The sequence below is a fragment of the Somniosus microcephalus genome, chromosome 17, assembly GCF_052327205.1.
Source record: "Somniosus microcephalus isolate GS21.2 chromosome 17, FLI_Smic_1.0, whole genome shotgun sequence".
Classification (NCBI taxonomy): domain Eukaryota; kingdom Metazoa; phylum Chordata; class Chondrichthyes; order Squaliformes; family Somniosidae; genus Somniosus; species Somniosus microcephalus.
In genome coordinates, this window is record NC_141003.1 from 34,709,743 (window position 1) to 34,732,418 (window position 22,676).

At 44.9% G+C, this 22,676-nt stretch overlaps 1 protein-coding gene across 1 annotated transcript in view; it reads left to right on the plus strand.

The window, feature by feature from the left end:
* Positions 1-22,676, plus strand: part of LOC147105630 (mucin-5AC-like) — a 144,492-nt gene that overhangs the window by 62,100 nt on the left and 59,716 nt on the right. The window contains exons 28-37 of the mRNA XM_086010930.1: positions 4,122-4,153; positions 5,930-5,989; positions 17,252-17,311; positions 17,983-18,045; positions 18,645-19,022; positions 19,259-19,318; positions 19,605-19,664; positions 20,341-20,400; positions 21,414-21,476; positions 22,076-22,453. Coding sequence (XP_085867056.1) covers positions 4,122-4,153; positions 5,930-5,989; positions 17,252-17,311; positions 17,983-18,045; positions 18,645-19,022; positions 19,259-19,318; positions 19,605-19,664; positions 20,341-20,400; positions 21,414-21,476; positions 22,076-22,453 — 1,214 coding nt within the window. The remainder of the gene's footprint in view (positions 1-4,121; positions 4,154-5,929; positions 5,990-17,251; positions 17,312-17,982; positions 18,046-18,644; positions 19,023-19,258; positions 19,319-19,604; positions 19,665-20,340; positions 20,401-21,413; positions 21,477-22,075; positions 22,454-22,676) is intronic.

Consider the following 22,676-nt stretch of genomic DNA (forward strand, 5'->3'; position numbering starts at 1 on the left):
TGCTACTATATTACCCCCCAACCCCATGAGCCCTAATCTTGTGTAATAACCTTTTATGTGGCACCTTATAAAATGCCTTTTGTAAATCCAAATAAACTACATCCACTGGTTCCCCTTTATCTACCCTGCTAGTTACATCCTCAAAAAACTCTAATAAATTTGTCAAACACGATTTCCCTTTCATAAAATCATGTTGACTCTGCCTAATCATGTTAAGATTTTCTAAGTGACTTGATACCACTTCCTTAACAATGGATTCCAGCATTTTCCCGACGACTGGTGTCAGGCTAACTGGCCTGTAGTTCCCTGTTTTTTCTCTCCCTCCTTTCTTGAATAGTGGTGTTACATTTGCGACCTTCCAATCCACTGGGACCATTCCAGAATCTAGGGAAGTTTGGAAGATCAAAACCAATGCATCCACTATCTCTTCAGCCACCTAGGATGTAGGCCATCGGGTCCAGGGGATTTGTCGGCTTTTAGTCCCATTAGTTTCTCAATACTTTTTCTCTACTTATATTAATTACGTTAAGTTCCTCACCCTCATTAGACCCTTGGTTCCCCACCATTTTTGGTATGCTTTTTGTGTCTTCTACTGTGAAGACAGATACAAAATATTTGTTTAACGTTTCTGCCATTTCCTTAATCCCCATAATAATTTCTCCTGTCTCAGCCTCTAAGGGACCAATGTTTACTTTTGCTACTCTTTTCCTTTTTACATACTTGTAGAAACTCTTACAATCTGCTTTAATATTTCTTGCTAGTTTTCTCTCATTCTATTTTTTCCCTTTTTATCAATTTTTTGGTCAACCTTTGCTGGTTTCTGAAACTCACCCAATCCTCAGGCTTACTATTATTCTTTGCAACATTATAAGCTTCTTCTTTCAATCTAATGCTATCCTTAACTTCTTTAGTTAGCCAAGGTTGGATCACTTTATTAGAATGGTGCTGACGTGCTCCTGACGAGGCAGGAAGCCAGCCGCTGCTGAGGATGATCATTGATTGAGTTGATGGACTTTCCTGGCCGCAAAGTTTCGGTGCATCAATTTATGTGACGGGTATTTCTCCCCTATGTGCACCGGGAACTGCTGAGTTCCCAACTGCAAAGAAGAGGAAAAAGATGCAGAGACCTATGACACCGGGTCTGTCTGCGCCTCCTTTACATTGCCCCAAGATTTCCAGAGTATCCGAGGCGATGTGAAGAGTCTTCACCTAAAATAGTGCAGGCAATGTGATGGCATGGAAGTGCGGGGAGAAGGGCTTAACGACATTCCTGCCTCATTTCACTATAGAAACATTGGTTGAATGTCCATATGGAGGGGCTGGAGAAGAGGCTTTCAGTAGCCCTTGAGCCTGGCCCCGTCATATTGGAGGGCCTGAGAGGACAAGCTCAAGCAGGCCTAAAAACATATGTGTTCTTCATTCCCCACAGGGTCTCATTGAATCCTCAGGATGGAGGCCTTGTGGCTGCTGTCTTGGACAGATGCCAGAGGGCCCCAAGACAGTGGTCAATACTGCTGCTGTAGGTGTCTTGAGGCTTGAAGCAGCGGCTGGCTTTCTACCTTGCCAGAAAGCATGTCAGCACCATCCTAATAATGTGAACCCAAAATTCCAAGCAGTTCAGGTCAGGTCAGGTGCCGTGTAAATTGTACCAAGCGCCCTGGTGCAGAAGGGAACATCAGGTGACTCAATCAAGCATTTTGCATTTGCCTACATCACCATTGTCAACATTACAGAAAGAAATACCAGCAACATCTCCAAATGTCCCAGTGGACTACAATTTTTGGTGCCAAGAGCTTTACATAATTCAATTAATAAAGTAAATCGAATTAAAATAATTCATTCTATTTTTGTTAATAAGAATTAGAGCAGAATCATTTTTTTTACCTTTATATTGATTTCTCAAGACACATTTATGAAACCATTGTATAACTGCAGTGTATAATCGTATATCTACTTTATGAAGCTACTGTACATTTTGATTCAACATTCGATGGAATCTGGAACAGTACCCATGGATTGGAGTGTAGCTAATGTTACCCCACTATTCAAAAAAGGTGGTAGAGAGAAAACGGGGAATTACAGACCAGTAAGCCTGACATCGGTAGTGGGGAAAATGCTAGAATCCATTATAAAAGATGTAATAGCAGAGCACTTGGAAAACAGTGACAGGATCGGACAAAGTCAACATGGATTTACAAAAGGTAAATCGTGCTTGACTAATCTACTGGAATTTTTTGAGGATGTAACTGGTAAAATAGATAAGGGAGAACCAGTGGATGTGGTGTATTTGGATTTTCAGAAGGCTTTCGATAAGGTCCCGCATAAGAGATTAGCATGTAAAGTTAAGGCACATGGGATTGGGGGCAAGGTATTGACTTGGATAGAGAACTGGTTGGCAGACAGAAAGCAAAGATAAATTGACCCTTAGTGTTAGGGGGATTAAATACGTGGGGTTACGGGGATAGGGTGGGATATGTGTTGGTGTAGGGGTTACAGGGATCGGGTGGGATATGTGTCGGTGCAGGCTCGATGGGCCGAAATGGCCTCTATCTGCACTGTGGGGTTTCTGTGAATCTGTGAAAAAGAGTTGGAATAAACGGGTCTTTTTCCGAGTGGCAGGCAGTGACTAGTGGGGTACCGCAGGAATCGGTCCTTGGACCCCAGCTATTCACAATATATATTAATGATCTAGACAAGGGAACTAGATGTAATATCTCCAAATTTGCAGATGACACAAAGCTGGGTGGGCGTGTGTGCTGTGAGGAGGATGCCGAGAAACTCCAGGATGATTTGGATAGGTTGGGTGATTGGGCAGAAGCATGGCAGATGCAATATAATGTGGATAAATGTGAGGTTATCCACTTTGGTGGCAAAAACAGGAAGGCAGATTATTATCTGAATGGCAATAGATTGGGAGAAGGGGAAGTGCAACGAGACATGGGTGTCCTTGTGCACCAGTCGCTGAAGGTAAGCATGCAGATGCAGCAGGCGGTTAAGAAGGCAAATGGTATGTTGGCCTTCATAGCGAGAGGGTTTGAGTACAGGAACAAGGATGTCTTGCTGCAGTTGTACAGGGCCTTGGTGAGATCACACCTTGAGTATTGTGTGCAGTTTTGGTCACCTTATCTGAGGAAGGATGTTCTTGCCATGGAAGGAGTTCAGCGAAGATTCACCAGTCTGATACCTGGGATGGCAGGAATGACGTATGAGGAGAGATTGGGTCGATTGGGCTTATACTCGCTGGAGTTTAGAAGAATGAGAGGGGATCTCATTGAAACTTATAAAATTCTGACAGGACTGGACAGACTAGATGCAGGAAGGATGTTCCCGATGGTCGGGGAGTCCAGAACCAGGGGTCACAGTCTAAGGATAAGGGGTAAGCCATTTAGGACAGAAATGAGGAGGAATTTCTTCACCCAGAGAGTGGTGAACCTGTGGAATTCTCTACCACAGAAGGCAGTAGAGGCCAATTCATTAAGTATATTCAAGAAGGAGTTGGATATACAGGAAACTTTCTGATATCCGGCACTGACGGGACCGAGCTGGTGCCGTAACATCAAAAGTGCCGGACATACCAGAGTTAATGTTTAAACATACGAAACTGAGAAGCTCCATGTGAATCAACAAACCCTGTTGCTTAGCAACAGCTTCAAAACAGTCGGCTGCAGCTGCAAGCATCTGTAGCTGAAGCTGTTGCTATAGCTACAGACCTTGCAGTGCTTGACTGGGAAAAAAAAAGCAACGAGAGCTAAAAAAACATATAGAAAACGGCTCCTGATTTTTGCCGTTAGGTCAAGTATTCCGGACATATAACCTCCGGATAAACCAAAGTTTCCTGTATTTCTTAAGGCTAAAGGGATCAAGGGGTATGGGGAGAAAGCAGGGACCGGGTACTGAATTTGGATGATCAGCCATGATCGCATTGAATGGCGGAGCAGGCTCGAGGGGCCGAATGGCCTACTCCTGCTCCTATCTTCTATGTTTCTATGATTCTATGGTGCTTGTGGGAGGATTGCATTGAAATTCCTAGGTTTCTTGGCATGACTGTGCTTACACTCAGAGCTGTGTGGGCCAGGGGGTTGAGACAGTGATCTGAAGTATTTTGCTCTTTTGTCTTACAGTGAATGCAACTATGGAAATGTTACATGTAGAAGTAAGTAAATTATTTTTTTAGTAAACAGTTAATATGTTATATAGTAGATCAATACATTGTTAAATGGTGGTATCCCTAAGAATAGTTCAGAATGTGTGCATGGGATTTGATACACTTTTGTAGGAAGGTGCCCACAGTAAGAAATTACATCCATGACTTTGTCTCAGGTAAACTAGGAGGGTCAGTTGAATCAGAGCAGGCGACTCAGAAATCACAGAATGAGTTGTACAAAATATATAAATGGACAGAACAATTGCAGAAAGATTTAGTAGACAGGGATCAATGACTGCACATCAGAAGGAAAAATGGGCAACACGCATACTTCATGAATGATGTTGAATAGCTAAGGATGAAGTTGAAAGAGACATATGAGTCTCAGTAGATTTGATTCTCAACATGTCCAACCAATGCACAGCAGAAATCAGCAAAGCCAATAGAATACTGAACTATATAGCCAAAACAGAAGTATGCAAGTCAGAAGTCAAACTGTATACGGCTGCAGCTGGAGCATGCCTTGTGTATTATGTCCAATCCTGGTCATTGAGACACAAGGGAAACATTCAAATGTTGGAGGCAGTGCAGGTAAGAGCCATGAGACTGATCCCTAGTCTTAGAGGCCTGAGTTATGAGGAAAAAATGGAGACACTTGGGCTCTGGAGCCTAATAAGGAGGCATTGGGGGAAAAATTGGGTATCGCCCATTTTGGGGCGTTAATATCGGCCGGACGCAAAGTTTAGCGCCGGCGCTAATTATCACCTCCGACTGCAAAATTCGCCCCTGTAGGTGATTTGAGCGCTAAATCAGGCGCTACACACCTCTCCTAAGGCGCAAACGTCGGGGAGCGAGGCGCTACCTCAGAACGCTACCGAAGCTCAGGCAATGTCAGTTACCATGGAAACCAGACAGACTGATGCTGTCCAGTTCTTAAAGGGGAGGGGCCATCTTGCTGGCCAGCCACTCCTTGCTCATTGCAGCCTTGAATCTCGGCCTGGGGAGACCTCTAAAGCAATTGTGTTGGAAGCACTAATGGATAGGCCCAGGGAATGAGCTCGGCACTTAGGAACCTCGAAAGTGGTGCTGAGGGCCAAAACTCCTTAGGACAGCGTTAAATCTCTCCAGACATCTCTCTCCCTCTGAACCTACGTGTACCAAAAATTTTGCCGACAAGAAAAGGCAGGAAGCGCCCGCATTTAAATAGCGCTCCCCCAGCCCCTTCCCGACTTGAAAACATTCCCCTCTATGTGTCATTCCTAGCGGCAATATCTGGTCCAGGGCATTACCGGGGCATTTCACGCTCGACTGACGTCACAATCTGCGGGTGCAGGAGATCGTGGCGGTAGTGTTTAGTGCCGCCGCAAAACGACTGGTCAATTTCGCAAGTGGCGCTAAAATCGCTGTGCTCGGGCGCTAAGTTCCTAGCGTCCCCCGGAAGTGCTAACGGGAGGCGCTAACCAACCGAATTTTTCCCCCATTGAGAGGTGATTATAGAGGTTCATGTGATCAGCACTATGTCTTAAAACAAGTTTGTCTGAAAGAAATTACACATCTCAAATGGATGATTACATCAAACACATAAAGCAATAAGTGGTTAGTAGCTGTAGTTAATAGTTTCATCATTATTTGTTAATCAGCCCAGGTGTAAAATTGGCATTGTGGATCGGCTGTCCATTATAGAAACCACTCGATTTTCATTTCTATTGTTAATCTACCCCTCAAAATACTGTAGAAACTGCTGGAGTGTAGTGACTTCAAATATTTTGTTTTTTTCTTCAAAAGGAACAACTACAACAAAAAGGGTAACAGCCACAACTAGTTCTACTGTCAGTTCTACAACTGGTAAGTTTATTCCTTCAATATATATAAACTGGATTTCTGACTCATTATGCCATCTTCAACCTCCAGAGCAGTGAAAGATCAGAGTTTCACTCTTTTAACTACTTATCCATTCCTTCTTGAGGGGACCACAGTTTTGAGGACACAATTATTTGAATGTATCTGGAATTAATAAAGTGTTATGCCTTCAAATATTCTTTTGATCGCTATAAACAAAATACACAATTAATGAAATAACAGCAACAAATCAACTAACCAATGCAATTACACATAAACACATATTGTGTCACCAGTAAATGTGTTATGTGAAGAGCTTGCCTTTAACTAGCTTAGTCCTAATTTTAAGATTATACCCCTTTTGGTCAGGATTCTGCTAGATAAAGGGAATTATATGAAGTTTACCCAGACTGACATAACTAAGTCCCTGCATCCCAGGTATGATCCTGGTAAACCATCTGAGAGGACCCAGCTGCAAAGTGAAACATAAGAACATAAGATGGTATCCTTTTCCATTCCCATTGCATGACTGTCCCTGCTACTGGGCTGCAGCTGAGATATCCTACTGACCTGTGGGAGAGCAGACTCTTGGAGATCAGTGGGCTGAGTGAAGCCCCTATCCATTTGAGCCTAGGGCCTGTATGGCTCCAGTATTTATTAGACATATTAGTACACAGACTCCTGAGGCGGGGGAGTGGGGTTTGGGAGAGGGGACTCAGTTAACACAGGCATCGAGGTGACCACATAAGTTAGTAGTAGACTCAACCATATTATCCAGCATGCTTTGCCAGTCCAATGCTTTCAACAGCGGTTCCTGCACAGAAATAATGATTTTGTAAGTACTGGTCCCCTGGACTCTGTGGGCTCGATTTTACCAGGTCCGAGGAGGCGGGATTGGAGGCGTGTGAGGTGTTAAAATCGCAAAAACTGGCAGGCGGGCCCGATCCCACCTCCATCCCGCCTCCGAGCAATTTTCCCACATGCGAGTTTTCTGACCCCGTCTCCATCCTGCCTATAAGAGGCAGGATAGGCCCTTAAGGCCCTTAAGAACTAGTTAAGTGCCTCTATAATCCCATTTTGAGAGGCCTTTCTGATTTTAACAGTTTTCCCACATGCTGCACGCCTCCTCTGAAACACACCAGTGAAACCTGGCGGCAACACAAGTGGATTGCTTACTAACAGCAGCAGCTCCACCATTAAAAAGTAGTTTTCACCAATCATCATTTGCAGGTGGCAGAACTTTGTTGTCTTAGGTCTGGGGAAACTTTTAGCAGGCCTACTTGTTAGATCTGTGTGTTAATGGAGACACGGAATGCAGGAGTTGATTTAACAAGTGTTTACTGAACAAAGTCTGGGAGGTGAACTAAACTACACAAGACGCTACACAGGCTTATATACCCGAGTGGTCACTACTGGTACTACAGTATACAGGGGCTTCAAAAACATAGTTCCTCTTAAAGGTACATACACTACAATTCCTCCCCTTTTAGATAAACAGTACATAACATTTTAAGTAATCATTAAATAACATTTTTACAAGAACAATAATCTACACATTTGCTGAAGTTAATCAATTACAAATTCAGTCCCTCTGGAGGCTTCCTGACTCGGTCCGGATAACGCCTCGGTGGTGTAGTAGGTTTCGGTGGTGTAGTAGGTTCTTTTGGCAAGGTCGATTTGGCTTGAATGCCAGTGTCGGGTTCATCTGGTTCCAGTATCACCGGATCGGAGGTAGATACTATGGGTATCTCTGCTTCATCACTAGGCATATAGAGTTGTGGTGTAGGTTGTCCTTTTTCGGATGACTCTATGATCTGGTCAGCATGGCGCCTTATTATGCTTTCTCCAATGTCCACGGTATACATCAGCGGTCCTAGTCGTGTGCAAATAGTTCCAGGCTGCCATTTCTCGGTACGGTAGTCCCGGGCCAAAACTGGTTGACCTATCTGGAAGGTTCTAGTTGGCCTTTCATTCATGCTTTGAAATTGCCGGTTCTCTATGTCCCTTCTGACGTTTGGCTTGACCAAATCCAGTCGGCATCTTAGTCTTCTATTGAAAAACATCATGGCGGGGGTTTGGTTTGTAACCACATGTGTTGCATTCCTGTACGCAAACAAGAAGTTATCTACCTTATGTTGTAGATTTATGTCTTCATTACCCATGGCCTTTATGGCCTTCTTGAAGGTCTGGACAAACCTTTCAGCTAATCCATTGGTGGCGGGATGGTATGGGGCGGACGTGTAGTGCTTAACCCCATTGTTTTTTAAGAACTTCCTGAATTCTTCGGATACAAATTGCGGTCCATTATCAGAACAGATCTGTTCAGGCAGCCCATTCCTGGCGAATATGGTCCTTAATACTGTGATGGGTTTTTCCGTGGTGGTGGAGGACATCTTTATTGCCTCCAGCCACTTGGAGTGTGCATCTACCACGATTAAGAAAATTGAGTCCATAAATGGACCAGCAAAGTCGATATGTACCCTTTGCCATGGAGATGAAGGCCACTCTCATGGATGTAGAGGGACTTGTGGTGGGGCGTTTTGGACCTTCTGGCATCCTAGACAGCTCTTGGTCATTTCTTCAATGTCTCCATCGATACCTGGCCACCACACAAACGCTCTGGCTAAGTTCTTCATTTTCACTCCACCCAGATGCCCCTCGTGAAGCTCCTTTAGCACTTTATCCTTGAGTTTGGGTGGAATCACCACTCTGGATCCACACATCAAGGTTCCTCGGCACACTGACAGCTGTTCTCTTCTTTGCGAGAATGCTGGCAACAGTGGTTCGCCATGTGCTGGCCATCCCTTCACCGTTAAATCGTAGACTCGTGAGAGAGTCGGGTCATTTCTCGTTTCCTTTTCAATGGTAGAATTTGTCACGGGTAGACATTCCACTATGGTAGAGTGGAACATCTCCACTGGGTCCACTGTAGGCGCCTCTTCTACCATTGGCAACGGTAGGCGCGATAACCCGTCAGCATTCCCATGCTGTTTTGTTCCTTTGTATTCTATGTCATATTGGTGTGCCCCTAGGAAAAGGGACCACCTCTGTAGCCTTTGCGCTGTCATAATGGGAACGCCCTTTTTAGGGTTGAATATGGAGACGAGGGGTTGATGGTCAGTCAACAAGGTAAATTTTTGTCCGTGTAGGTAATGGTTGAATTTCTTCACCCCCCACACCAGGCTGAGCGCCTCCCTGTCGATCTGGGCATAGTTACGCTCAGCTGAGTTCAAGGAGCGTGACGCAAAAGCTATCGGCCGCTCCGAGCCATCAGGGAATCTATGCGATAATACCGCTCCCACGCCGTAAGGGGATGCATCGCACGCCAGTCTGATTGGCAGTGATGGGTTGTAATGAGCCAACACTTCCCTGGACGTGATCAAGCCTTTGCATTTATGGAAGGCACGTTTACAGTCTTCGCTCCATTTCCAAACTACTCCCGTTTGTAGCAGTGCGTTAAGAGGGTGCAGAACCGTTGACAAGTTCGGTAAAAATTTATGGTAGTAATTTATTAATCCCAGGAATGACCTTAATTGTGAGACATTTTCAGGCGCTGGGGCTTTTACGACTGCTTCAATTTTTTCAGGTGACTTATGCAACCCTTCTTCGTTAATGACATGGCCACAATATGATATTTGTTTCTGGAAAAATTCGCACTTGGGGTGATTTGCTCGTAGGCCCCGTTCTCTCAGCCTCGTGAGCACCTGCTCCAAGTTGGCAAGGTGCTCGTTGTCGTTTTCTCCTGTTACAAGGATGTCGTCTAGGTAGCATTGAGTCCCCGGAATCCTTTGCAGGACTTGCTCCATAGCTCTTTGCCAGATAGCCGGAGCTGATGCCACTCTGAAAACCAGTCAATTGTACTGGTACAGGCCTTTGTGTGTGCTTATCGTGAGATACTTTTTAGAGGCCTCCTCAACCTCCACCTGTAGATATGCCTGTGCTAAGTCAATTTTGGTGAAACGTTTCCCTCCGGATAGTGAGGCGAAAATATCTTCTATCCTCGGAAGAGGATACTGTACCGTGTGAAGAACCGGGTTTACAGTCACCTTGAAGTCCCCACAGATGTGAATTTTTCTCTGTTCTTCAGATTTATCATTATTCAACGTTTTCTTCATGACCGGGACGATGGGTGTTGCCCACTCGCTCCAATCTACCTTGGATAACACGCCTGCTTTTTCCAAATTCTCCAGCTCTGCCTCGACGGCTGGACGAATTGCGTATGGCACCGGCCTTGCCTTAAAAAACTTGGGAATTGCCGCATCTTCCACTTTTATTGAGGCGGTGGCGCCTTTCAGGGTTCCTAGTTCCTGTTGAAACACTTCTTTGGTGTTAACCAAGATTTCTTTTAATTGTCCAGGTATGACGTCATCGTCATTTTTTTTCTTACTGGTCACCGTCAGTGCCTGAATGGAGTGCCAGTCTAAACGTATCTTTCTGATCCATTCACGTCCCAACAACGGTGGACCACCATCTTGCAGAACGTATAAATACAACTTCTGTATTTCCTTGCCGTTGTATACAACAGGCACCCTTATTTTCCCTCTGGGGTATACTTTCTGCCCCGTATATGTCTTCAAGATAATGGATGTGTCTTTCAAAGGTATATGCGGAAATAGCCGCTCGTAACCCGTCGACTCATGGCGGTCAGAGCTGATCCTATATCTAGCTCCATTTTGACTGGGGACCCCGCTATCGTGAGGGTAACCCAAATGGTTTGGTAATCTTCTTTGGCAATTACATTATGTAATTTGAGACAGCTTAGTCTCTTGTTTCCTGAGTCGCTATCGCTCTTCTGGTCTTCGGAGCTACTGTCCGTCATCATTTGTACCTTTCTGTACTTTTCCTTATTGACCTTTTTCCTGTCAGCGGATTTTTTTCCAGGTCTGCATACACGTGCAATGTGTCCCATCTTTCCGCATTGCCTGCATGCATTGTCCTTGAACCAGCAATCCTTCTGGTCATGGGTGGATCTGCCGCAGCGATATCATCTCTCGAAACCCCGTGTCATTTCATGGGTGCCAAAGTCCTGTGGCTTTTGCTGTATCTCTGCAGCTCCTCTTGCTGCTGCTTTGTATGATACAGCCACACTGAAAGCCTTGTCCACTGTCAAATCTTTCTCAGAAAGTAGTCTTTTCTGTGTTCCTTCGCTTAGGAGACCTCAGACGAATTTGTCTCGTAGAGAATCTGCCAGTCCTGCCCCGAATTGGCAGTGCTTTGACAGCTTTCATAATTCGGTGAGGTAATCAGCGTTACTTTCATTCTTGTGCTGATTCCTCCTGAAGAATTTGAATCGTTCCGCTATCAGCAGCGGTGTTGGGTTTAACTACTCCTGTAAGGTATCAACAATCTCCTTAAAATTCTTGTCCATCGGTTTGGCTGGAGTGATCAAGTTTCATAACAGCCCGTATGTCCTTGCGCCCATCAGATTTAGAAGTACCGATGCCTTTTTATCATTCGCTACTTCATTCGCCTTGCAATATACCTCCACTCTTTCCACATATGTGGTCCAATCTTCCATATCACTATCGAAAGCAGTAATATTGCCAGTCTTCGGCATCTTGAAAATCCAAAATGGCGCTTCCAGCGCTCTTCCTCCGTCCCCGATGGATCAAAATGGCGCCTCCCGTGCTTTTCCTTCTTCCCCGCTGAGTCAAGATGGCGCCTCCCGCGCTTTCCCGCCACTGCCGCTGCTGCCAACGCTGTTCTCCGCGGTTCCCGTTGCGACCTGCAGCTTTTTGCGGTATTTCTATTTTTTTTGATATATATCTCTTAAATAGTTTCTCCGTTACTTGGAGAACCGTTCCCGTCGTGGAGCGGACCCTCTGGGACTTTCCCCTCCCTCTGCTTGGTCCGAATGCCGACCTGCTTTGCAGCACCGGCCGCCCCCTGAGTGCTCCACCCTCTGTCTCTCTTTGCTTCTGCTTCCCGACTCGCTGCCCGGCCCCGTTGCAGAACCACCCGATCGAGCTCTAGCCCGCCGCAGCTCAGGAAGGATCAGTGCACTACCTGCCACCAGCCCGTTTAGCTGGTGAAACCACAGTTTTTTTTTCTTGCTGCTGGCTTCGACCTTCGTCTGAGGAATCGATCCCCTTGAGGTGCTGCCGAATTGCAGGTAAGTTCGTTTCTAACTCGTCGCCACTGTTAGATCCGTGTGTTAATGGAGACACGGAATGCAGGAGTTGATTTAACAAGTGTTTACTGAACAAAGTCTGGAGGTGAACTACACTACACAAGACGCTACACAGGCTTATATACCCGAGTGGTCACTACTGGTACTACAGTATACAGGGGCTTCAAAAACATAGTTCCTCTTAAAGGTACATACACTACACTACTCATTGTACTGGAAGTTTGGAACCTGACACCCATCTCCAATGTGACCTCCTGGGAAACCCCTCTCCCCACCTTGAATGAGCACTTCCTCAACTGAGGTATATACCAGAAGAATGGGAACCATTTTTTCCTTTCCTCCTGGACATCAGATGGGGGCAAAGACCAGCCGCAGTAGCAGCAGAACCCTGAACAACAGCAGCACCAACTGCAGGAGCAACAGCAGGAGCGCCAAGTTGCTGCTCACCCACCTGAAGCTGCACAGGCCAGAAGGCGCCAGCGCATGGAAGCCCATCGGCGCAGTAGATACCCCCCAAACAGGGTCTACAGACAGAGGATCAGCTACCTCAACATGACTGAGCAGCAGTGCCAAAGGAGGCTCAGACTTTCGCAAGAGGTAGTGGGGGCATCTGCGCAATGCTGCAGCAAGACCTGGAGCCCAGAGGAGCAGGTGGACACCCCTTATCAGTGGCCGTCAAAGTCACCACCGCACTCAACTTTTTTGCTTCAGGCTCATTCCAGCGATCAGCAGCAGACATCAGCGGCGTCTCCCAGGTGGCCGCACACACTTGCATCACGCAGGTAACCGATGCCCTCTTTGCCATCGCACACAATCACATCCATTTCTCCAAGGATCAAGCCAGTGTAACTACGCGTTCGGTTGGGTTTGACAATCTGGCAGGCTTTCCAAGGGTGCAGGGCATCGTTGACCGCACACATGTGGCCCTTAAGGCACCCCATCACAATCCAGGTATTTTTGTCAACTGCAAGGGCTTCCACTCCCTCAACATACAGCTGGTGTGTGACCACAAGAAGGACATCTTGCATGTTTGTGCCAAGTACCCTGGCAGTTGCCATGACTCCTTCATCCTACGCCAGCCTAGTGTGCCTCTGCTCTTTAGTCCGCCAGACCAACTTAACAGATGGCTACTTGGAGACAAGGGCTATCCCCTGAAGACGTGGCTAATGATGCCATTGAGAAGCCCATCCAACGAAGCTGAGGAGCGCTACAACTCAAGCCACATTTCCACCAGATCCATAATCGAGGAAACCATCGGCTTGCTGAAGATGCGCTTCAGATGCCTGGATAGGTCAGGTGGAGCCCTGCAGTACTCAGCAGCCAGGGTCTCCAGAATCATCTTGGTTTGCTGTGCACTTCACAACATGGTACAGCATCATGGTTTGCAGATGCCTGAGGAACAAGTGGCTTATCACATAGCCTCCTCAGATGAGGAGGAGGAGGAGGAGGAGAGCGACAACGACCAGCTTGCAGAGGTACATCAACCAGCGCCAGCAGCATGCAAGCACATTGCTGGCTGGGATGCAAGGCACGCACTCATCTTGGCCAGATTTGCTTAGCCTAGCCAATCAAGCACTTTTGCCTCGCCGCTTCTTACCAGAGCATCGACAATGGCCAAGAACGTGCGGTTCCTACCACTCTGACCACCATACTGACAATTGCAAGTCATCCTAAGCCCTCAATGTGGAAGCCCCATTAGCGATATGACACATGCCACAACTGCAACAGTTGACATCAGAATTTTTAATGACAATAGCCAACTTGTGCATTATCTTCCTCTTACGCGTGCTCCTATGTGGTGCTTCCCCTGTGGCTTCAGCAGATGTGGAGGCCCCTTGCTCACTTTCTTGCTGCTCCTCTCTCGACACCTTTGGCGGGCGTCCTCTGTGGTTGCGAACCTGTGAGGGCTCAGCAACAGTCTGCTGCTCCTGCGGCTGTGCAGGGGTTGAGACGCCGATCTCAGTTGGGTGGGGACTCTGGTGGGGCTCTGACCGAGGGCTCTGCAGTGCCATGGTCATGTGAGCGCTTGGAGAGGAGCCCCCACTTCCTTGTTGTATGCCACCAACATCCCTCTCATAGGTCAGCCCCACTTCAGAGCTAGCAAGTGGCTTGACAGCACCTTGCTGCAATTCAGGGGGGCCATGAGGACCCGTTTCTGTACTGGAAGTCCTACTCCCGAGGGCTTGCCTGAAGGTCTGGTTTGTTTGCTCAAGTGCTGACCATCGCTCCTCAAGAGATGTCAGTCTATTCTGAACAAATACCATGTTTTCCATACCCTGGTGACTAAGCTCCTTCATGGATGTAGCCATCCTCTCCTCTACCATAGCCAGCCTTACCATGGAGGTAGCCATCCTTTCCGTGGTGATGCGTTCATGCGCCAACGCCTCCACAAAGGCTCTGCTCATGTTAGCGATGGACTCCTCCATTCACTCCACACTCGCAGCGACCCTGGAGACAAAACCTGCCAGAGACTCCTGCACCTCTTCCTGGATGGATCCAGAGGCAGAGGGTCGACATGCAGCTGAGCCGAGCTGGCAGAATCCTGCGCCCGACTCTCCAGTGCTGTCCCTGTCTCCACCATCTGCTGATGCTCACTTGTGAGCTGTGATACACCAGGTGACAGCACTGCACTATCTCGCGAAGGTACCACCGAGGTGTGAGTGTCTGCGCTGGTGCTGGGTGCACTGAATTCTGATGACGCTGCGCCCTCAGAGGCTGCAGCTTCCTCTGAGGAGTCTGGAGGCTCAGGTTATTCCTCCTGGATAGTGGGGACGGGTGCTTTCGATGGTCCTGTGGGGGAGTAAAGGAAAGAGTCAGAGATGTGAGGCCAAGGTTACATGCACATTGACTATTGCAGATGATCAAAAGTCAATCTGTTAGAGCATCAGAATCATTATCAGTGACTCATGCAATGTCAATGAGAGAGATGATAAACTATTCTGTCACCAGCTTGCTCTGATGCACCCGTTTGTCCATCCCCCACTTGCGCATCCTCCTCCACTCCCACGATCTCCAGGGCCACCTCCTCCCAGGGGGTGAGCTGGGCTACTGAGGATGGCCCTCCTCCTGTCCTCACTCTTTCCCTCTTATTGTGAGCTCTCTTTTCCTGCAATGAGGGAGACAAGTGGAGTTTGAGTGAGAATCAAGGAGTGTAGAGAATCCATATCATTGATGGTTAGAAGGAGACAAAGATGGAGTGAGGTGGCAAGACCAAGGGCCCTCCCTGTGTGTTGTAAGTTGTTTTCATAGCATCACAGCGGTAGGGAGTGTGAGGGCTGCATAGTCGAATAGTTAGGTGAATGTGACCATAGAGAGAGAGGGAATGGGTAAGGGTGCAGGGATGTCAGTGTCAAGTGGGATGTGGAGGAAGAGGTTGTCAAAGCAGAGTGCTGGTGAGGAGAGGCAATGGGGATCAGATTGAGGGTGATGGGAAAGTCATACTCACTTTTCCAGTGCGCAGAAGGTCATGAAACCTCTTCCTGCACTGCAGCCAGGTTCTACGGCACATAGACAAAGAATTGATCTCCTGGGCCACTTGCATCCTCACAGCTTTCGTCTGCTGGGGAGGCTTCTTCCTCCCTGAGGAAGGGAAGGGCACCTCCTTATTTCCTCTTGCTCCCTCCACCAGAGCTTGCAGGGCGGCGTCATCGATCTTTGGTGCAGACTTTGGCCTACTGCTGGACATATTGGCTGGAGGAATCTATCACAGCAAAGGGCATAAGGTGTGCAGTCTGCAGAAGAAGCAAGGCTGCTTGCAGGCCTTAAATTCACCAGCACTGATGACGTCATCGGAGGCGACTTTCAGGATGGAAAGACTAAGTGGGCCAGGGGTTCCCACATGCTGGAAATCAATTGCCCAATTAGGGGAAAATCGCATATTTTTCCCACATCAAATTGGAGTCGGGTGGCTAACACGAAAAGCGGCTGACACGCCACGCAGCCCGCCCCAATGGCAAAATCGAGCCCTGTATCTCCATTAGAGCATGAGCTGCCCCTTTGGTGAGTGCTTCCCTTGACCTTTCTTGGCACTTCAAACTATTGCTGCTGACTTGTGCTTGGTGAATCCCCCAGTGCACTCCCCTCAAACTCACTTAGTCATGTCGGTTGTCCTTATACATGGCGTGGTAAGATTAACTGATGGTGCATTGTTATCATCTCCACTTTGTCTGGCACGAGTATCCAGGTTTTCTGATGGACCCAGTTGGCAAGCAGTTGCCAGATCACTGGCAGTGATATGCCATACCAGATTGTCATGCTCAGAAGGTGAGTGAGTGTGTGACTGAAAGAGTTAAGCAGAAAGGGAAGATGCCCACAAACCCTCTGTTGACACCAGGCATCTTGATTTGCCATGTCTGGTGTTAACTGCTGTGTCTCTTCCCATTATGTCAATAGCATAATAGGGGTGGGGCTTTGTAGAGTAGCAGGACCTCCTGTTGTTTCCATCCTGTTGTGTGCAAGATTCTCCTGAAGAGGATTGGAAGCAGGCAAATATATGTTCTGGCTATTGAACCCTCGGCATGTATAAGACTGCTTACCATAGACTGCATGGTGTATGATCAGAGGAAGAAGCAGCAAGTTAGGCCAAGAGGGAAAAGTAGTTATGAGGGGATTAGCAGCTTTTCTGGGTCTGACTGACAGCAGAATTCACCTCCTCTTTTAATTTCTGCAGGCCTTTAATAACCTGCAGCAATGCCTGATTTCCTGCATACTATTTGGCAAACTGCCTATGGGATGTGCCTTTCAAAGTAACAGCTTGCCAACTGCATTCCAATCAGAGGTGACTCAGATAATAAGACAGCTCCCATACCTATTCCATAACTGGGTCTACTACCAATGCTGCAATTGCTGAGTTATGTCTTCATTCAATGTACATTAGCAAGTCTTTTGACACGAGTGCCCTATATTACAATCTGACATCCAGGAAATAACTGTCCATTCGCTCACACTTGTAGACACTTAACACATTCCCATGGGGTGAAAATGGTTGAAAATTTAAAGGCATCTGACTCTGCAGTTAGTTTTTCAACACCACTTTAGCAGCAAAACCAATAAAATAGTCTTATGGTGGAACTTTACAGGAATACTATAGGAATTTACATTGTATTGAAGCGGCATTCATTTTTTTTCTTGTTCTTCAGAAGGAATCACTACAACAGTGAAAGCAACTACAACCGGGTCCACTACTGGCTCCACACCGGGTGAGTGAGGGCTTCTTTCGATATCCAGTAGCAAGGCCAGTGACTCAAGTTATCTTGTTTCAACAACTCCCAGGCAGTGGAAATCCATTACTTCACTCCTTGTAGATATTTAGCCCAATCCTTTCAGAGGGAAATGGTTGACAACTTAACTATATGGAGAAACCTAGATCAGAGGCTGTGCTGAGGAGAAATGCTGTGTCCATGATTGTGTCGCCTCTGTCTATTTTAGTCTCTACTTCTTCAATAACCTTTACTCAACGTTTTGTCAATATATCTCTAACTTTTGAATGAAAAGTACAATTTGCATTTCATGTTGATGGTGGTATTCAGCATACTTTCAAATTCCAATAGAATCATTATCAAATATTGTCAAAGGATGATCACCTTGACATGTTGTGGTTGTTAATATTCTTCCCTTTTTGTCTATTGTCCAGTAACCTGAAATAGTTCTTTTGAAACACAACCAATTATGCAAATGCTGCTTTTTCAGTCTCGTGTTTATGTTTGCACTTTAGTATTTGAAGTAAGGAGACCTAGTTAGTAGCTGTAGTCAATAATTTCCTCATTCTTTATGCCCGTTTCTCAATAAAATAACCTAGTGGTCAAACTCTATTAACACTGCTGGATTTGCAGTCGGAATGCAGCGGTTTTAAAATATTTTTTTTCTTCAGAAGTTACGACTACAACAAAAGGGACAACAACCACAACTGTGTCTACTGCCAGTTCAACAACTGGTAAGTGATGGTTTCTTTCATTATAGACTAGCAAGTCCTTTGACACAAGTGTGCTTTTTTCAACTTTGGCGAAGAAAATGCCAGCCCATCAGTTCAGTCCTGTAGACCTGTAGCCCATTCCTTTGGGATGGAATTACTTGAGAAGTTCAGAACATCTCAATCTGCAAGCAATGGCACTTTCACAAGAATTACAGAAGCAGTTTTGTGTAAACCTCTCCCCTGACAGCTTGTCCCAGGCAAAGAATAAAACAGTTAGGTTTGAACAGTTGCAACTGTAAAATTCCTCTCTTCTGCCCACCTCTGTCTCATTTAGTCTCCACTTATTCTCACACTCAAATTTTTTACGATATTTTTTCGACCTGCTAATAAAATATAGAATTTGTACGTCATGCTGATGCTCGTGGGCTGCATACTTCTAAATTCCAATAGCATCATTGGCAAATATTGACAAATGTTGTTCCCTTGACATGTTGTGGTTGCTAATATTGTGACTATTACTGTTTTGGTCCAGTAGTATGAAAGACTTCTTTTGAAACACTCTGCAACTGCTGCCTTGCTGCTCTCATATTTATGTTTCCTATTATTGGTTGGATCATGAGGGTCTAATATGTTCTCCTCCTTTTCTGTTACAGAGGTTGTCTGCCATGGCAAATGGTCCCCCTGGTTTAATGAACACACACCTTCTATAGACAGCCCGGGCGATTCTGAATTACTAGACCACCGAAGCAATAAATACTGTTCTTCCCCTTTTGATGACATTATTAACATTCAGTGTCAGTTTGTTGGTGAACCTGAGAGGCCAATAAGTGAGTCACCAGACAATGTGACGTGCGACAAAGACACAGGGCTCATCTGTAGAGTCTCGGAAAGTGCTTTGGAGGAGTCCAAGTTTTGTTATGACTACAAAATTCGAGTTTGCTGCGAGATAGGAACACCAGCGACCACAACAACCAGCAGCAGTACAAACACGGCTTCTGGTAAATGAGAAACTTACGTACGAGTTAATAATGTCTCCCATACGTTAAATCAAAGCTGACTTTTTACATCAAGCAGTCAAAGGAGTTAATATATCTACTTAGTAGCTGTAATTAACAATTTCCTCATCATTTGTGCCTTAGTATCAATAAAATAGACTAACGGCGAAATTCTCAATATTGCAGGATTTGAAATTAGAGGTAAGAGGTTTTGAATTTTTTTTTGTTTTGTTCACAAGTGACGACTACAACAAAAGGGACAACAACCACACCTATTATTGTTGAAACTTCTACAACAGGTAAGTGATGCCTGCTTTCAATGTACACCAGCAAGTCTGTTCACACCAGTGTGCTTTTCTCAAATTCAGCTTTCAGACAATGTCAGTCCATTAGTTCAGTCTTGTAGACCCTTGCTTTAGGGTGGAAATGCTTGAAAATTTTAAGACATCTGAATCTGCAATTAGTGTTTTCAACATCACTTGTGCAGAAAGTGTAATTAAATAGTCTTATGTTGGAAATCTACAGGAATACTATATGAATTTAAGTTGTATTGAAGTGGTTTTGATGATATTTCTTGTTCTTCAGAAGGAATCACTACAACAGTGAAAACAACTACAACCGGGTCCACTATTGGCTCCACACCGGGTGAGTGAGGGCTTCTTTCGATATCCAGTACTAAGACCAGTGACACAAGTTAACTTGTTTCAACAGCTCCCAGACAGTGGAAGTCCATTACTTCACTCCTTGTAGATATTTAGCTCATTCCATTTAGAGGGAAATAGTTGAAAACTTCACTATATTGATTAACCTAGATCAGTGGCTGCGCTGAGGGGAAATGTTGTGTCTATGTTTGTGCCGCCTCTGTCTCTCTTAGTCTCTGCTTCCTCACCAACATTTACTCAGATTTTTGGCAATAATTTCCTGACTTTTGAATGAAATGTATAATTTCATGTTGATGGTGGTATTCAGCATACTTTCAAATTCCAATAGAATCATTATCAAATATTGTCAAAGGATGATCACCTTGACATGTTGTGGTTGTTAATATTCTTCCTTTTTTCTATTGTCCAGTAACTTGAAACAGTTCTTTGAAAACACTAACAATTATGCAAATATTGTCTCGCCATTTTCATGTTTATATTTGTTTTTTATTACTTGACAAAGGAGAAAAAAGTTGATATAGTTAGTAGCTGTAGTGAAACATTTCCCTCATTCTTTGCACTTTAGCATCAATAAAATACCCAACTGGTGAAACTCTCAATACTGCAGGATTTCATATTTGTGTGTAGTAATTTTGAATGTTTTTATTTTTGTTTTGAAGTGACGACTACAACAAAAGGGACAACAACCACACCTATTATTGTTGACACTTCTACAACAGGTAAGTGATGACTGCTTTCGATATAAACCAGCAGGTCTGTTCACACCAGTGTGCTTTTCTCAAATTCAGCTTTCAGGCAATGTCAGTCCATTAATTCAGTCTTGCTTTTGTTGGAAAATGGTTGAAAACTTAGACATCTGAATCTGCAATTAGTTTTTTCAACAGCATTTGTGCAGAAAGTGTAGTTAAATAGTCTTATGGAGGAACTTTACAGAAATAATATAGGATTTTAAAATGTAATGTATTGAATTTGATGAAGTTTCCTGTTCTGCAGAAGGAGTCACTACAACAGTGAAAGCAACTACAACCGGGTCCACTACTGGCCCCACACCGGGTGAGTGAGGGCTTCTTTCCATATCTAGTAGCAAGACCAGTGACACAAGTTATCTTGTTTCAACAACTCCCAGACAGTGGAAGTCCATCACTTCACCCCTTGTAGATATTTAGCCCATTCCTTCCAGAGAGAAATAGTTGACAACTACACTATATCGATAAACCTAGTTCAGAGGCTGTGCGGAGGAGAAATGCTGTGTCCACGTTTGTGCCGCCTCTCCTCAGTTCCCTGACAGTGGAGTCTCTGATTACTCACTAACGCTTACTTAACTTTTTTGTAATATTTTATTGTCTTTTGAATGAAATGTACAATTTACAATTCATGTTGCTAGGGATACTCTGCATACTTTCCAATTCCAATCCAATCATTATTAAATCTTGTCAAAGGATGATCGCTGACACGTTGTGGCTGTTAATATTATTCCCTGTTTTCTATTGTCCAGTAACTTGAAAGAGTTCTTTTGAAACACAACCAATTATGCAAATGCTGCTTTTTCAGTCTCGTGTTTATGTTTGCACTTTAGTATTTGAAGTAAGGAGACCTAGTTAGTAGCTGTAGTCAATAATTTCCTCATTCTTTATGCCCGTTTCTCAATAAAATAACCTAGTGGTCAAACTCTATTAACACTGCTGGATTTGCAGTCGGAATGCAGCGGTTTTAAAATATTTTTTTTCTTCAGAAGTTACGACTACAACAAAAGGGACAACAACCACAACTGTGTCTACTGCCAGTTCAACAACTGGTAAGTGATGGTTTCTTTCATTATAGACTAGCAAGTCCTTTGACACAAGTGTGCTTTTTTCAACTTTGGCGAAGAAAATGCCAGCCCATCAGTTCAGTCCTGTAGACCTGTAGCCCATTCCTTTGGGATGGAATTACTTGAGAAGTTCAGAACATCTCAATCTGCAAGCAATGGCACTTTCACAAGAATTACAGAAGCAGTTTTGTGTAAACCTCTCCCCTGACAGCTTGTCCCAGGCAAAGAATAAAACAGTTAGGTTTGAACAGTTGCAACTGTAAAATTCCTCTCTTCTGCCCACCTCTGTCTCATTTAGTCTCCACTTATTCTCACATTCAAATTTTTTACGATATTTTTTCGACCTGCTAATAAAATATAGAATTTGTACGTCATGCTGATGCTCGTGGGCTGCATACTTCTAAATTCCAATAGCATCATTGGCAAATATTGACAAATGTTGTTCCCTTGACATGTTGTGGTTGCTAATATTGTGACTATTACTGTTTTGGTCCAGTAGTATGAAAGACTTCTTTTGAAACACTCTGCAACTGCTGCCTTGCTGCTCTCATATTTATGTTTCCTATTATTGGTTGGATCATGAGGGTCTAATATGTTCTCCTCCTTTTCTGTTACAGAGGTTGTCTGCCATGGCAAATGGTCCCCCTGGTTTAATGAACACACACCTTCTATAGACAGCCCGGGCGATTCTGAATTACTAGACCACCGAAGCAATAAATACTGTTCTTCCCCTTTTGATGACATTATTAACATTCAGTGTCAGTTTGTTGGTGAACCTGAGAGGCCAATAAGTGAGTCACCAGACAATGTGACGTGCGACAAAGACACAGGGCTCATCTGTAGAGTCTCGGAAAGTGCTTTGGAGGAGTCCAAGTTTTGTTATGACTACAAAATTCGAGTTTGCTGCGAGATAGGAACACCAGCGACCACAACAACCAGCAGCAGTACAAACACGGCTTCTGGTAAATGAGAAACTTACGTACGAGTTAATAATGTCTCCCATACGTTAAATCAAAGCTGACTTTTTACATCAAGCAGTCAAAGGAGTTAATATATCTACTTAGTAGCTGTAATTAACAATTTCCTCATCATTTGTGCCTTAGTATCAATAAAATAGACTAACGGCGAAATTCTCAATATTGCAGGATTTGAAATTAGAGGTAAGAGGTTTTGAATTTTTTTTTG